At 36.2% G+C, this 17,368-nt stretch overlaps 1 protein-coding gene across 9 annotated transcripts in view; it reads right to left on the bottom strand.

Annotated features, from left to right (window-relative positions):
• The window catches only part of CFAP20DC (CFAP20 domain containing), an 88,118-nt gene that overhangs the window by 6,207 nt on the left and 64,543 nt on the right, over positions 1-17,368 (bottom strand). For 7 of the 9 annotated variants that reach the window (XR_011681138.1, XM_071439473.1, XM_071439478.1 and 4 more), the window contains one exon: positions 12,483-12,544. The exons of the other annotated variants lie outside the window; for them this stretch is intronic. Coding sequence is in view for 6 of the 7 variants with exons in the window: in XM_071439473.1 (XP_071295574.1) it covers positions 12,483-12,544 (62 nt within the window). In the remaining variant the exon portion in view is untranslated. The remainder of the gene's footprint in view (positions 1-12,482; positions 12,545-17,368) is intronic. 9 annotated transcript variants of the gene reach the window in all.

Here is a 17,368-nt window from a genome sequence, read left to right as displayed (position 1 = left end):
GGCTCAAAGACAATCACAAGATGGGTCAGGTTTGGTTACCACTGACTTGGCAGTGCCTGGTCCCCCTGCAGTCGGGTGACACAGAATGTGCTGTGACATTCCCTGTCTGCATGGATGGTGAGTTAGAGCTGAGCTCAGACAGAAATGGATGCCACAAACAGTTTTCTGAAGAGGAAACATTGGATTGAGTCTGAATGTTGTTGTTGATATGGGGGGGAGGGGGGGAACAGTCTAAATATTTCTATCCATTTCCTATTATAAAATCTTGTATGGAATAGAGAAAAAATTGTTATTGAACATGATTCTGCCTACTGGCAGGACAGTATAGAGGACTCTTATCACAGGTGTCCTGTATCTATTTACTTCTGTAAAGAAAAATATTTTGATGGGATCTTCATCATAGAGGAGAGAGTACTTCTATTTATGGACAAATTCTGTCTGTTCTGGACACTATGTCATAACTTCTAAGAATTATTTTCATGCTATCATACATTCATGCAAAGGTCAATGTTCCTTTCACATTCCCCACTTTATGAAACACTGTCTTTGATTGTTGCAGCTCAGATAAAGGAAAACAGAACAGCTGGTTTTATTGTTATTGTTGTCACATTTTTTTGTTGCAAACTGCATTGCAGTGACAAAGTCACTCATATACTATCTATCAGAGAAGGATAGCCCTGGAAGGACACACCCATGTCCAAAGACATTCTTTGCTCAGGTGACCATGTCTTGTAATTCCTTTCACATATGAAATAAATCTCTGCACACTGTGCTTAGCTGAAGTTTCCTTAAATTCCCATCTATCCTCTCCAGCAGTAAAGAGCTGTAACACATTAAAGCTTCCATATCATCATTACCTTGACTGAACAACTGCAAGTCAACACTTGAACACAGAGTTTGAGGGACCTCAATGAATCACCTCATTTTGATAGAACCAGATCCAAAATTTTTGACCAAACTATTTCACTGTAAGGCAAGAGGTATGGAAGGGGATAAATTCCCATATGTTTGCTTCATGCTGATTGAGCAGTGCAGCTCTAAAGAGTAAATTAAACTTGGTTTGGGATTGATTTATCTTATGTCTGGCTGTTCCAACAGCTGGCACAAAAGCACCATGCATGTGAACTTGTGCTACAGGCTGGGGAGATGAGCCAGAGCTGGAGAGGTAACTTCAGCATCCATGGCTTTGTCTAAAAGGGATACATTTTTCCAGATTTCCAGAGAAATTTGGCAGATTTCTTTACATTCGAGACTGTAATTGTCTCAACTTGATTGTCCAACACCAAGGAAATAGGTAACACACTTTTAGTTTCTGAAAAGCCTCCATAATCTCATGTACAAGTTGCTTCTGTCAGAGAAATCTGGCAAGGCTCAGTCATCTGGTACAATTGCTAAAATATGCTGACTGCTTTGGTTTTTTTTTTAGTTTTTCTGCTACTTCTGACTTGTTATTGATTCTACATCATCTCCTGTTGGCATGTGTGCATAATCTGGGTTGAATCTGGGGACAACCACCTATCTGTTTGCAGTCAAAATGGAAAAAACCAATTTTCTGCCTCAGGAAACAGAACTGTTGGTGTAGAAACCCAGCAAGTAGCATGGCAGATTTAAAGGAAGAGATATTGAATTTTCCATCGCGTCAAAATGTAAAAAACATACTTTAAAATTTCCTTATAGCATCATGTTATTTTCACATACATGGCCAACCTCCCAGCCAATCCCTCTCTTCTGCTGTTCAGCCAAGGCCACTGGGAGTTGGTACAACCAATGCCCACAGCCTTGTCTGTCATTGTCACCTTATCTGCATTCCCTGAATGCAGCCAAAGCCTCTTTGTCTACACCAAAGCCTCAGAAGTTTTAGGAATAACAATTGAATGCAGGCTGTACTCAGTAACATGGTGGAGTGTATTTTCCATTGCTGTCCCCTGCCTGTGTGGTTTGATCTGCCTGAGAATCAGCCCCAAACCCGTGAGACTCTGCCCATCCTCACAGCAGGGGCTGGCAGCACAAAGCAGCAGCACCAGCCTGGTTCTCTACAGCTGCACTGAAACAAAGCCAGATCACCAAGGCAAAGGTGATCTCAGAGAGATTGCATCAAATTTGGGGCAGGTAAGGAAGTGCTGTGAGGGCTAAATAACACCTCTGCTTCCCAAGCTGCTTTTCCTTCCAGTCACTACAGCCTTTGCAGAAGGCAGTGATGTCTGAGAGCCAGAGAAGAGAATCTTTCTGCTGCTGGGACAACTGCTGAAACAAAAGTGCAGGAGAGAGACAGACAGTGCTCACTTCTGAAGAGAATTATCTTAGTCACACCAACACAGTTACAAAATAGAAAAGCTTTAGAGTACATATGCAGTTCTACCAGTGTGGCATAAACCAGAAGCATTTAAAGATTTGTGTTTTTCATATAAAACACGTATCAGGGAATTCCTAAAGAAAATAGGACCTGTAAAGCAGAGAGGATGTCAGCATGAAGGAAAGAAAGCTGGTAAGGTAATTACCTCCAATGGAAAAGAAAGAGGCAAAACATGGAGAAAACAATGAGGGAACAAGGTAATAATATGTTGTTAAAATTAAATAAGATGTTAATATTTAATAATATGTTGTTAAAACCAGTATTTGGGCTATATTAATAGCTTTGATTACTCAGGAAATTGATGAATTTTAGTTTGAAGTCTCATATCTGGAAGATCTGCATGAAATATTAAGTCTGAGAAATCAGAGATGGGATGATTTTTTGAGGAGCCAGGTGATTTTATCTTTGATTTTGTCCTTCATTTATTGGAGTCAAATATTCTATTAAGGTGTTCAGTTTCATATTCATATTTATTTTGATTTATCTGACTCAGTAGATGAATAATTACTTTTTTTAGGAGGTGCAAGTGTAAGATCTAATGATTTGGATGGTTCTAGAAGGAGGCAAAGAAGTTTTTATCAATGGCAGAAGCAACAGAGATGTGTTGGAAAGTTTATTATTTTCTATTAAGACAGTTTTGATTCAGATCATGTTTTTTCTCTCAATGTCCAAGGATAACAAATAGTTTTGCTGTTCAACCCCCTCCCACCAAGACATGTAATTAAAACATTTCAGTACTAGCGTTTCATTGTTGACTTAGTATTACTTTCAAGGATAAAACATTTTACACAATATATATTAAAAAGTGGTTTACTACTTCTGTAAGTTAGTTACCAAAGTCTAAATTAACCTCCTAAAAACTTGAAGAGAAATTTTAAAAAAATTTCATGAGTGCTGAAACCTTCTTGGTTAAATTACACTGAAGGTTAAGTGCTGGCAGTTGATGGATACAATTCTGAGGAGAGGCTTTACAGCAGGAATTCTGAGAGATGCTGCAGCTGAGCAGTCACACCAAACCTCCACAGTAAAACCTGCAGCTGCTTCTGGGAAGCAACTAAAGAATTTGTGTGTGTGAGTGTGTGGGACAGAGATTTTCAGTGAATTTTAAAAAAGCATCCAGAAAAATGTGTTAGACCTTGACAAAAGTCAAGGACCAGCATGGAGGCAACTGGCAATATTCTGAGAAACACAGACTGTGCTCTGTGTTCCTGGTTATTGTGGTTTTATTCTGAGTGAATAGAAACTATTTATTTTTTATTAAAGAAGCCAGTTTATCTCATTAAAACAGAAAAGCTAATCACACATTCTGACTAATTAAACCCACTCTATTTATGCTGTCAATGCCTCCAGCTGTAATCAATACAATCAATGTGCAATAAACCATCCAGAGCTTCCTGATAACAGTGTGGAATGCCAAATATTGTCTTTTGACATGGTGAGCTGCATTGTAGAAAGGCTCTGAATAGGTTCCACACACACTCAACTGTATCATGTACCTTTAGAGCTTGCACTAAAATTCTTCATTATTCTGAAAGCTATTCTGTATACCAAAATATAGAGCAAACATTATATAATCTTTGTACATTTTTCTTAAAAAAATATTATTTAAAAATTCTTTAAAATACTTTTAGATAGTAGTCATATAGTGAAATGTCACATGACAGCTGAACTGTGATGGAAAGCAAAAGAATCTTTTGGACTTTTATGAACATAATTTTCACTTTTATGACAGTATGGTAAATTTTGCAGAAAAAAGGCTTCCATCAGCAAAGTCTGTTGAGAAAATTAATGATGCTTTATTAAGCAGCAGTTATCAATGACAATGTATTAAAATTATTACCATCAACAGAAATCTTGAGAATCAGAACTTTTTCACTGAAATCTTAATGAAAATACCTTTGATACTTTGATTTTTTTCACAGATACTTTTGCGGATTGGGAGACTGAGAAAATGTCAAATCACTTAGTATAAAGATTTTAAATATTGCACTGTCTTGAGATAGCATACTTTATTGCATTTCTTTTGGATCACATTTAATTTGTATTACTTAAATCCATGGGATCATTTAACCCACTTTATTAAAAAAATGAAATGCTTCAAAGTTTGAGTATGGTTTTGTCTAACCAAAATTAAAAGGAATACTTGTTCAGCCTTGCAGTAAACTGCAAAAGTGCAAGGCTAGGGCTCCATTACCTCAAATCAGGGAATGAAAAACCAGCATTAGTTTTGTATCATTATGAACACATCAAATTGACAGTCTATTCAGCACCTGAAGGGTACAATCACTAAAACCACAAAAGATCTTATTTAGCTGCTTTACTCAGTGAATTTTTACAGACTTGAGAGGAGAATGGGCTTGTGCCTGGGTGAAGTAAGAGGAGCACATTTGCTGAACTGTGCTTTTACAGTGGATGATTTGACTAACTGTGGAGGGCCAGAAAATGTCAATGTATGAATCAACTGGAAAAATAATTTAACAAAAAAAGGACGAATTCCTGACATCTTCTGTAGCTATCAGCTTAAATCTTAGTGCATACCTCTGCTGTATTAGCAGTATTTAATACCATGAGAAGCAAATCCTGCTGCAAATGCTGAAATGTGTGATACCTTACCATGATGCACTGAATGCAGAGTGCCAGCTCCCATCTAAAGGATGCTCCAGTTCTGCTGAGATAGAGACCTAATTTTCTCCTGTTTTTCATTTTAGTTATATCTATTTAAGAAAATTTAGTAGACACTATCTCAGTTCTTAGAAAAATGAATAAAAAACTGCCCGGCTTTGTAAGACTCCCTCATCTATTCCCTGATCCAACTTTTTTGGAGCATGAGTTTCTGGTTAGGCTCCTCCAGATTAAAAGATGTGAATTTTCAATTATTTCCATATCTCATCAGCTTCAGGCACATGTGTAACTTTATTAACTTAAGGCAAATTACCTACACACAGTTGTTTTGTTTCTGCTTTGTCACATGTAAGTCCTGAATCATAATGGGAGGTTTGGGTTTATTTTTTAACAGGAGTACCTCCATAAAAATAAAGTCTTCAATAATAAGTTCAATAGTGAAGCACTGAATTTTGTGCTTCATATTAATAATGAGATTTGTTTGATGTGTGTAAAAAATGCCATTATTATTTGAAAATAATTTCAGGTCTTGCCACTACATATGACTGTAATAATTATGAAATCACCTGAGCTTTAAGATGTCCATAATTGTATCTAAAATGCTTTAAACAATTCAAGTTCTTGAAAATTTTTAAGCTTTTCCATAAAAATTCCATAAACTAATGCAAATTCAGTATTAATTTATACATCAATAACTGTTCAGTGCTACTCAGTTTCAGGTGGGGAAACCAGTGTTTTTTTAAATGAAAAACTGAGTGAGTTCACAGAAGCAGAAGATATACTTCCAAAAGAATACAGAATATACTTAGACATAAAAATCAAGGAGTTTTGAATGCATATTTTAACAAAAATCTTGAAAAAAATAACATAAGTATTTTGCTATGACTTTGCAGGAATTGAAAGTTCTATTTTCAAAACTATTTAAGGGCAATCTGGCAATACATTGATGATTTAAAAAAAAAAAAAAAGCCATGAGCTAAAATTGTGTTATTTTCCTGGAGTGCTACTGTAGTTTCAAGATATCATTAAATCAGCACAAAGCAACACTTATCATTTCCTGCACATTTTTCACAGTGAGGTGCATTCTGACTATGAGTAATCTGTTAATCTGTTCTCTGCCTCACAATCTGTCAAAGTGACAGATTCATTCCATCCCTAATACATAATATCTTCATTTACTGTATGCCTTACTGGAACTTGCTTTTTTTCCCTAGCACTAAGATGGAGAAAATCACAAGCATATTTAGAAAATGCCTTTTTCCTTCCTCCAAACCACTTCAGCCAAGTCCTTTTTGCCAAACACTGCACTTCTAATGGAGGCAGGGACCTCCTTAAAAGCTAAATAATTTAATTGTCCATGAGATCATAAAAAGTACAAGTGCAGCTGTGCAGGGAACACTTGAATATGCTCTTAAAGTCTTAAATCTCTAAATGAACAATCTTAGGGGTGCTAGATTGGATTCAAGGATAACAAAGGAGATGTGAATTCTACTTACTAAACAAGATATTTAGATAAAGTGAGGTGCTACTACAGGTATCTACACTATAATCATGCTGACTGGTATTGGCAGAAAATCTCACCTGTTAATGTTTTCTGGTTTGTCTTTCATTACCAAAGTTGAAATCATAACTTTGTGCAGGTTACTAAAACCATACACAGTCATCTACCTCTAAAAATACAAATGACCTAAATTTGGAGGTTTAACAGCTTAGTAATTAATATATTTTACTATTTGGTCTATGTTTTGTAGTTAAATACATGAAATTGCTATCATAGCTTCTGTTAAATAGAAGGAACATTTAATTTTACTTAAAGAGTGAACCTTTAGATCATCACTATGTTAGCTTGCTGGCTAGATCATAGGCTTGATATTCACTAGCAATATGAATGGCACTAGTAGAGAAAACCAGTGTTTTAATACCTGATATAAGTAAAGCACTAGCTCTTTCTTCCCTGCTACTAGTGTTTCATTTATCAGAAGATCAGCTGTATAAATTGGAAATAATGAATTTGCAAAGGTGTGTCAAAATTCCATTGTGTTAATCTAACCTAAGCAAGTAAATTCTAGTAACTCCATTAGATACTCATTGATCAGTGAATGAAATGGATTTGCACATTTAATGAAGTGTCTCTTAGGTAGGATGTGCTTATTTTTTGTGTACTTTTAATAATTAAATAAAATTTTCAAAAGAAATTATATTTTACTCTTCTACCAGTTCAGGAAGCACCTGAATCTAGTGACTAAGAAGCCTTGTTGCAATCAAAGTAATTCCTTTTTCCACAACCAGCCACCAACAGCTTCTGACTCTTCTGTGCAGTTCCCAAGGCTCTCAGAGTTTTCAGAAGATGGAATAAGACAGACTTTAGGTGCTGGCTGGACCAAAGCCACCTGTGATCCATAAGGACTGGAGATGCCCTGGGAAAAGCCACAGGGGCACAGGGCCACAGCTGAGTATGGAGAGACTGTAACAGTCTGGGAACAGGGATCTTGTTCTTTCCATCTCATGTCTGAGAGGTAAAATCTTTTAATGCCTATTCTCCATCTTCACATCTAAGCATGGCCTTTGTTTGAATACCCCAAAAATACCCACGAAAAGTAGGTAACCAAAAAAATTATTCTCCATTAAATCCTGAAGCTAAAAAAATAAAATTAAAAAGAAGAAGAAGAAGAAGAAGAAGAAGAAGAAGAAGAAGAAGAAGAAATAGACTACCTTACATTACCTTACATTGACATGGCTGTAACATATTTGAAAGTATTTGCCATGTTTTATATTTAAATTCTTAGGGCATATGCTGTCACATTTCCATGTTCTTAGATTCCCATACAAGGGAAAGCCATTTTTGGATTATTTTAACAAGCTTTAACATGTTAGCTGCTTGGTTCTCCATAACCTTTCTGCAGCTAAGCTTTTTAGCATCATGATTAAAAAAATGTAACCTGTTCAATTAGATGGTTCCTGTGCCATTTGCTTCTTTTGTCATGTTCTTTTTCATGCACATTATTGCCTGACAAATGCAGCAGAACTTTGCTAATTCAGATTAACGACTGGGAGATCTACTGCAAATTACTCTATTTTGTGGGTAAGTAACTGAACAAGTAAAATAAAAACCAAAGTACATTTTGTGATACATTGCTCTTGTTCACTTATTTTGACAACTGTTGTGTAATTTTATGCTTTTTCATAATGTAATATTGTCTGTTTTGCAGAAGTAATGGTATTGTATGATCTTATAATGAATCATAAGAATAATTATGCTTCTTTGTTTGAAAAAAATCAGTCTTTAAATGTGCTTCTTAACTAAGTTATTCTGCTATTCAAACCTCTGCATGGAAATACAGAGGCCTCTTGTGCCTGAATTTCACACCCTGCACGAGGGAGAGGTTCTGGTGTAGTGCAAATAAATGTTATAGCTGCAATCCCTCTTTTACTGCACCATTTCATGGGTGAGTTTAATTGACAGAATCTCTCAATGGTATAATAACACATGCACCAGCTATTGGAATGTTTAGTTTTCATCTGGGATGGATGAGAGTACTTGAATGGTAGTCTCAAAGCTGAAGATACTTTCAATATTTGAAAGTTTACAGCTGATGTGTTTTTTATGCTGGAATCACTGATATTATGCAAATTATGCAAATGTCAGGTACCATGGTAATGGCAATATATATGGTAACAATAGGTTCTGAAAAAAGACTTCTGTAGAAGAAAATTCCAAACAAAGAGAAAGAAATAATTCATTCTCTAAAACCAATAGAGTGTTCAGAATGCACAGAAAGATGTGTTCATTATATTTTCATATAATTTATATTTAGAACTAACATACTTAAATTTTACCAGTCATCAAGTTTGAATATAATTAAAAGATACTTTTAGTTAAAGGTACATGTTTATGCATCTCATGATTCATAACCTGAAGTGCTGTGCAGGCATATCATTACAAAAATAAGAAAATTGCATGGTTGGATAAAGTAGCAACTGAGGATTTGGGTTCTTTTTTTTTTCATAAGGTAAAACCAACAACTTTTAAAAAAAAAGTTATTGTCCTCCTCAAACACACCACTCTCCATGTCAATGAAACATTTTGTGGTGACAAAAATCTATAACATTTACCATAAAAGGGACGAAAATGTTATTTACTTTTCTTTGGGTCGATTGCATTGTTTAGTTTTTTGGGTTTCTTTGATTGTAGAGGGAAGAATAATGATGACATCCCCATCAGTCTAACTTAACAAATGCAGGTTACAACGACAGGACAACCTGCTTTAGTCAGCTCATACCAAGCCCACATGAAGGGAGGTCAATGGCTCTTAATCATTTGTCAGAGGCTGCAGAACTTATCAGCTGGTTATAGACAGAAGAAACTAAAAAGAAACATCTCGATAAAAACTAATTGAAAATTTAGCTATGCAAATTTGGCACAAAATTATTTAAGTAAAATATACTTCTGGTGAAAGGACACTCAATTAAATGTTGAAATATTTGTGCCCTGCTTCAGTGCAGTTTCTGTGGAACAACTGTTGGAACAAGAGGAACAAATTTTATTTGTGGTTTGGGAAGAGTTGAGTAGGATGCCAAGACAGGATCTAGTGAGACAATGTTTATAAAGATAGGGCTTTTCTAATAATTTGAAACCTTTCTCTAAGGCAGAAAAATCATCTTTTATCAGAAATAAATGTTCTGGAGAGCATCTGTAGAAGTGTATAAAAGTCTTCTAATAAATTAGGTTCAAGTGATCTTTTTCAGAGAGGAGCTCAGTATGGCTGAAATTCTAGAACACTTACTATCTTCCAGGATTTCCTTTAGTGAAACTTCCAAACCTTCTATGACACACAAATAGTTCGGAGGAGAAAATCTTACTAAGGAGATGCTGGTTATGTAGATAAATTTGGTCTTTGCACTGGAGAAGCAGCAGCACAGCCAGAGCTCCCTGTGTGCAGAGAAGAAAGCAATTCCCGAGCTCTGCCAGCAGCCCACCAGCTGCGGGAATTGCAGGGCCAGGGCAGGAGCAGCCACATCACCTCACTGTCCTGGCCCTGTCCCCTCTCATTCCCTGGTTCTCTGCCCTGCAGAGCAGCCCCAGCTGGGCTGGTTTCTGTGGCAGGAACAATATTCTTGGCAGAGTTATGACCTTCACCCAGTGGAACCATGGACAATGAGTGTCTTTATTGACTGAATTTCAATTACCTTCACAGGCTTTCTTTCCTGGCTTGTCCTTTTATCTTATTATGGACAGAACCTACATTTACTGGACAATAGCTTCCACATTGGTCTCTTCATTTCCCAGAAGATATCACTACTACACTTCTAAAATTACTCTCAAGACCTGCTCTTTTCCCCTCTTTACAAAAAAACTATTTGTTCATTCAGTGAATGCACCATGTAAGTGTCTTCATACCATAGCATTTACACCCACACACCTAAAGGGGCTGTATTTCAAATATTCCATGTATTCCCTACAAAGCTATAGTAGGCTTACAAAGTTTTAGACATTTTCTAGTTGCTTATACAGGGTTTGTTAAAATTCCCTTTAGAAACAGTTTAAGAACTAAGTTATAGAATTACCATTAATTTTATTTCCTCCTTATTTAGGTACACATCCTCTGTGAAAAACATTACAGTTTTCCAGTATAAATGAAAGGTAATGATGTAAATAATGGTATTCAAGTCACATCCTCTCCAGTTTTTATATCATGATGCAAACTGACCTCATAATTTTGTCATCTTCTGTATTTACAGCCCAATAATGCTTTTCTGGCAGTTCACAAGGGTTATTGAATTTATGGGGCACTTGCAAGTCAGGTATTTTATGAATACCACCTGCAATTCTCAAAAATGATTTCTAGGGAAATTTAAGTCTACTGTGTGTACTGGATAAAAATAGCATAAGAACTAAGTAATAAATTATACTATTTTGTTTTAAATTTTATTATATGGAAATACAAGTTTTCATTGTTGATCATATTAACTTGATATGATGAAACACTTCCTTTTTACAGATAAAGGTGTTTATTTGTTTTTCCAGTATATAAAAACATACCAAGTACCAAATTGCATTAGCACTTGCATAAAAATAACTTAATAAAACCTGACTTAACCAACATATGGGGAAAAGAAGACAAACAATGTACCTTGCACTAAAATATAGGCAATTTTAATGTCATCAGAACTATAAAATCGATTTTGGAATAAAGAGTCCAAAGTCCTGTCTCAAGGTACCTCCTGTTGTACTCTGTGGACTGTAGTCAATTATCTCTGTCCACTTCATCCATTCATCCATCCAACTTATAAGGAGATGGTTCCTTAGACAACCATCACCCAAGGCAGAGAGGTCTTCTAGACAAACAGAAGTACCTTGATTTACATGTGAAAGGGGACAGGAATCCAGGATCATTCTTTAGTAATATATTGGAAATATATGGCTGTGTCTTGCAATAACTGATGCAACTGGGTGAACTTGCACAGAACATTTCAGATGGTTTACTTCATAAAATCTAATCAGAAGATCTTGAATCCATAAAAATATGGAGAGCAAGTGAGACAAGTGGCTGAAAACATCTGTGTGAGGAGAAACACATTATCCTGCACAAATGACTGACAGTGAGCTGTCAGAAAACATTTCAGACTGTTGGTAAAATATAAAGAAGTTGTAACTGAAACGTCCTCTCCTCCTATCCCTGTCCCCCAACACATACATCATCCAGTTAAAACTTGGACAAGCAAAATCCACATTAATGACACCAAGTGAAGATGAAATAGGACTGCTTTTAAAAATTAGTACACCTCTTGTTCAGGCAGTTAAAAAATTGACAAAGTGATGTTCGAGTTTCACAGGTACAAAGCAGGTCTGAAACTGGCCAATTAATCTTGATTGTCTCAACAATCTCAATGTGATTAATTTTCCTTAGTCACCTTCTCCCCTTGTCATCTCACCTTACAATGAATTCACAGGGATTTTGTTCCTGATTCCAAACAAAACAGATCAAACTAAAAATCTGCCACACAAAATATGCTGTAGACAGGATCCCTTTGCTCTCTCCCAAAGTGTTGTTACCCCCTCTCCTAACTGGGCTATCTTTTGAAAAAAACCCTTCCTTAATAAGTGGCATTAAAATCTTCTGGAATCAATTGATTCCCTGACACCTACAGTCACATACAGAATTCTGGCTCTAAGCCTTCAAAGCAGAGAGGGAGAAAGAAATAGATGAGAGTGCGTGTATGTGAGATGAGGATGATTTGCTGAATCACACATCAAAGCAGATGCAGGAGCAAGGCCTGTGTCAGATACTTTAAATACACAGTGCTACATCCAAAACATCCAGAATTCAGTTCTGTGTTCCCAGACAGCTCAGACATACTGTAGACAATGACTAAAATGAGCAATAAAGCCCTCTGAGAGGAGGTTGCAATTGAAAAGAGATTGAAGATTAAATCAAAGAGTGTCACATTTAATATTCAGAACACTCTAACTGAATCCTTACTGCCTGGGCTATAAATGGAATCTTACCGTGGGCTGCAATGGGAAAGTGGGCTCATTTCTTTCTGATAGTGATGCTGCTGACTGACAGGCTGTGGAAAACAAAAAGAATGGATTGTTTAGAAGTATGTCAGAGATCTGGTATGAGCATATACATTTGCAGTTTCTGATATTAGAATTTTACAGTCTTTTTTCTTATCGGTGAAATTAAAAATGGATATTCTGGTCATAACTGTACACAAGTACAACTTTAAAGATGATTTTTGTCTGGGTGGAAATACATATGAATTAAGGAGGTGATCACACAGTTATTTCTCTGCTGCCTGTGAGAGTGTTGGGACAGTCAGGAGACTTCAGAGATGGAGGGTGGTAAAGTTGGGTATGACAGAAGAGTCTGGATGGAACACGTGTACAAAGCACGAGGAAGAAAATCTTTTTAGAATCTGTGCAGAACAAACCATTTTTAAGAGTAAAAAACATGAAGGGAGAGAGGTAAGAGGGCTGGCAGACCAGGTTATAAGCAGTAACAGTAATTTTAGCAGCCCCAAATGAAGATTACTGAAGCACATATGATTCTCCATGGCACTGCAGCTTTGAAGCCTGGATTAAGCTGTTAATGAATAGCTAACACTGGACTGAATGAATATTCATACAAGACATGATAATTTCCCAGTCAAATCTTACCTACCCATTGTAAGCACATGCCTCAAAAGTTTCAAACTACATTTGGTTTATGGCATTAAAAAGAGTTATTTCCAAGAAAAATCAATATTTATAAACTGATGTAAAAATCAAGAATTCTAAAATCCACAAAAACATTTTCTCCCAGAATGTGTGGTTCTACCAGAAGAGATTTTCCCTGCCATTATCACACACCTCAAAAGAGTTCTAAACAAATCATTGAAGGAAATGCAAAAGAAGTGAAAATGTAAGCATACATTGACAATACTTGCTCAATTTACTACATTAAATGCTAAAATAATAAAAAGTGTTATTAAATTATTTTTTTAAACAAAAATTAATATAAAAATGAGTATGTCCTCCTGGTTTCAGAAAATGGAAAGGGACTTTGTAAAATATATGTTCAGGATGAATGACATCCTAATTACTGCCAAAAATGACTCACTGCCTGGTGGTGGATAGTGCAATTCCCAGATGATAGCTAGTGGAAGATGAAGACAAGACAGAGAGTGAATTAGTCAGTCTATGAACCAGAATATCTGTCTAAATAATTTTTAGTCTCATTTCATAGTAAAGAATACTCTTCCTCAGTTTTGCAATTTGACTTGATGTGAACAGATCCCTCCAGGGGTTGTCAAGCTGAGCTCACAGTTGGCATAATTCTGGGTTTAAATAACACTCCTCTTGTCTGTCAGACTTCACTTCTGCCAGATCATTTCTGTGTTAAGTGGCTTTCTTTTCTGAAGACTCACAAAGGAGGCCAAAAGACCTTCCAGAAATTAGGTATGAACCTGGAAGTACTATTTCAAATATTTTTCAGATCAAGACTTCTGAGACTGAATTTATATTTAGGAAGTTCCTTGTGGAACAAGTAATCTTTCTTCTCTGGGAGTCGTCCTAACTTGAAAGACAGGTTTTAGTGGTGGGCAGAATTTGGATTCTGCTAATGCAACATTATATCACTATTATATCACTTACAAGCTTCCAGGATATATCAGTGAGCAATTAGGAGAATCCTCCTTCTCCTTTGAATTTCTGATGAGAAACAGGGACCATATGTAGGAAGATATCCTGAATTCTCTGATAGATCTTTCTCCAAAATGTTTGTGTTGTGTCTGAATTGGTGTCTGAAGTGTGGAAACAACTATCCAAGAAGCTGAATGGGCCAATTCTCTGACAGGGCAAGAAAGCCTTACAAGATCTCTAGAATAATGCAAGGCATTTAAACAGAAATGTTTTGTAAGCTTTGCAAATTTTCTTGGATAATGTATATATGTGTGAGTATAAACTTCACATTACATTTTGGAATATACAGAACTGTGCCTTTCATGGTGTTGCAAATCTAGCATGGATTTTCATAGATCTTAAGATTTAAGAAAACATTCAGGTAAGACATGGTCAAATAAAATATTTAAAAATATTTAGCTCTACAAACACATATTTCTGAATTGAAACTGTGCCCCACACACATTTTACAAGGGTTTACAATTCTCCTTCAAAGTAAACCAATTTTAAAATAGAAGTTTTTCATATTTATAACTGAGGCTATACTAGCTAATGTATAATATTCAAAGTGATTTTATTCCTTTTTGGCTGTCATAGTTTACAGCAGCAGCTAAACCAGTTACATTTCAACATTTTCTCCTGACAGCATATATTCAGTTGTTGGTAGACTATCATAGAATATAAATCCACAATTTCAGTGTATCTGTTTTGTAGTTGTTAAGGACATCTGTTCTAACTGCAGCTCAATAATATGATTGATCCATGTGCCTTTACATTGACAAGGGTTTCTCAAATTCATTAAAGTCAGTAAAATGACGCTTTTCAATGATTCTGGAAATCAGTCTAAAAATGTTTAAGTGATGAAAAAAATTAAAATCACTTAGAATGTGGTTTATATATAGAATATTACTTTGATACATAAATTCACTATCTAACATGATTATACCCTGCCCTGCCTTGCAAAACATCAAAGGTCTTTCAAAATTAAAGATACACAAAAAGCTGCCTTCTGGTGGTGCTGTTGCCATAGATTCCACTTAAAGGATACAAATGTCTAAAATGAAGAAAAATTTGTAAGAAAATACTCCTTATTTATCTTTGAAAAACATAAGAGAAAGCAATTGATACTAGTGATTTAAAGATTTAGAAAGATACAACCTGGAAACACATGTAAGCATGAAAGTTTAATCATGATGAGAATTTCAAGCTGTACTTAATTTCTGAAATTCCAATATAAGCATTATTTCTATTTTTTTTTCTGTATACTGCACTGCTAAAATCATTTACTTATGCAACTGGAAGATGGCTACAGATCTATATCTATATACATATATACATATATATATCTATAAAGTTTTCTGCAGTTTGTACATCTGATTTTGGAAGGATTGAGCATTGGAAAATTCTCTTAACTCAAATGAGGGGTACTAAAGATCAGAGACATAAAAACAAATCTGCTTTTATTCTACACATATAGTTTTTACATAAGAAACATATAAAAGGAATAAATATATATATAAAAGAAACACTTTATAAAAACTGGAAGCTGAGAAAATGATGAGTTTACTAGTACTGGGGGATGAAGGGATTGAGAGCAGCTCTGTGGAGAAGGATTTGGGAGTATTGGGGGTTGAAAAACCAGACATGACCTGTCAGACCAGAATGCCAATTGTATCCTGGGCTGCATCCAAAGGAAGCATTGGAGCAGGCTCAGGGAGGGAATTCTGTCCCTCTGCTCTGCCCCTGAGACCTCACCTGGGGCACTGAGTGCAGCTCTGGACTCCTCAGCACAGGAAAGACTTGGACCTGCTGGAGTGAGCTCAGAGCAGGGCTGCAAAAATTACCAGAGGACTGGAAGATGTCTCCTGTGGAGAGAGGCTGAGAGGGTTGGGGTTTTCAGCATGGAGAAGGCTCTGGGAAGGTCTTACTGCAGCCACTCAGAACCTACAGGAGGCTTTACAAGAAAGATGGGGACAGTTTTTAGTAGGGCCTGTTGAGGTAGGACAAAGGGCAACAGTTTTAAACTAAAAGAGTGTAGATTTAGACCAGATGTTATAATGAGGGTGATGAGGCATTGGAACAGATTGCCCAGAGAAGCTGTGACTGCCCATCCCTACAAATGCTCAAGGCCTGGTTGGATGGGGACCTGAGAAACTGGGTTCAGTGAAAGGTGTCCTTGCCCAGTGGTAGGAGGGAGGGATTAGATGACCTTTAAAGGTCCCTTCCAAATGAAAGTATTCTATAATTCCATTATTTTAGGTCTTAGAGAAAGAGAATGCATGACTAAAGACTTTCAGCTAACCATTTGAATACTGGCACAGCACTGCTACTCCCAAGCCTTCTGAAATGTTGTAATAATATCAAAATATACTGACATTTAACAGCAGCATACCAACAATTCCCCCCACTACTCTTTTAAATGCTTCTGTGTTAAAAGAATGTGGGGTGATTAAATAATCACCTCCATTAACAAATGTTGTTAAAGCCTTCTTAGATACCAAAGGACTACAAAGTGAATTATCACCCTCACATACATACTCTGCATTTGTCCAAATGTTGGAACAGAATTACATTGAGTAGTGTTAAACACACAAGTCCACACAAAAAACTTCCATGATATCCATGAATAGCTGGTGCTCTGGCTGATATCTCAGCAAGGAAAATCTGAAGTGCAGCAGGAGATTCTGGAGACTGACTGACACTCCACTGGTCCAGTGCTGCTCTCCACAAAGGCTGAGGTAAATGGGTATGCAAGACCTCAAAAGCTGAATTTCTTTGTTTTTGTGAGGGACTAAGTGGTAATCTTTATCTGAGAAAGTTTAGGTTTCTTTCCTAAGTTATCCCTCCTTGGAAATGAGGTTCTTGCCATTGTATCTTGAACCCTCAATGTCCACCTTGCAAAATGCAGAGGAGAAACCTGACAAGGCTGAATGTGTAAGGCACACCAAACTCTTCAGTCAGCTAAATGAAATGTGAAGAGCTCTCTCAAAGACAAAATCTTGTTTTTTATGCTTGAATTATGTAGAGAAAGATAGCAATAAAGGGCTGTTATGAAAAACTACAACTATATTAAATTGCAATTTATATTACTAACCTATTATATCTAAACACTATTTTAGATTGAAGCTACAGAAGTTGATCAAGGCAGTAAGATCAAAGAATAGTCTTTGCAATCACATTGTGCCTCACTGAATACTGCAGCAGTACATTTTACTTTAAAAGTTCATTTT

Source organism: Agelaius tricolor, unplaced genomic scaffold, assembly GCF_023055355.1.
Source record: "Agelaius tricolor isolate 1412-34295 unplaced genomic scaffold, bAgeTri1.0.p SCAF_14, whole genome shotgun sequence".
In the NCBI taxonomy this organism is placed as follows: Eukaryota; Metazoa; Chordata; class Aves; order Passeriformes; family Icteridae; genus Agelaius; species Agelaius tricolor.
Note: the sequence above shows the minus strand (reverse complement) of the source record. Positions and strands in the feature narration are given on the sequence as shown.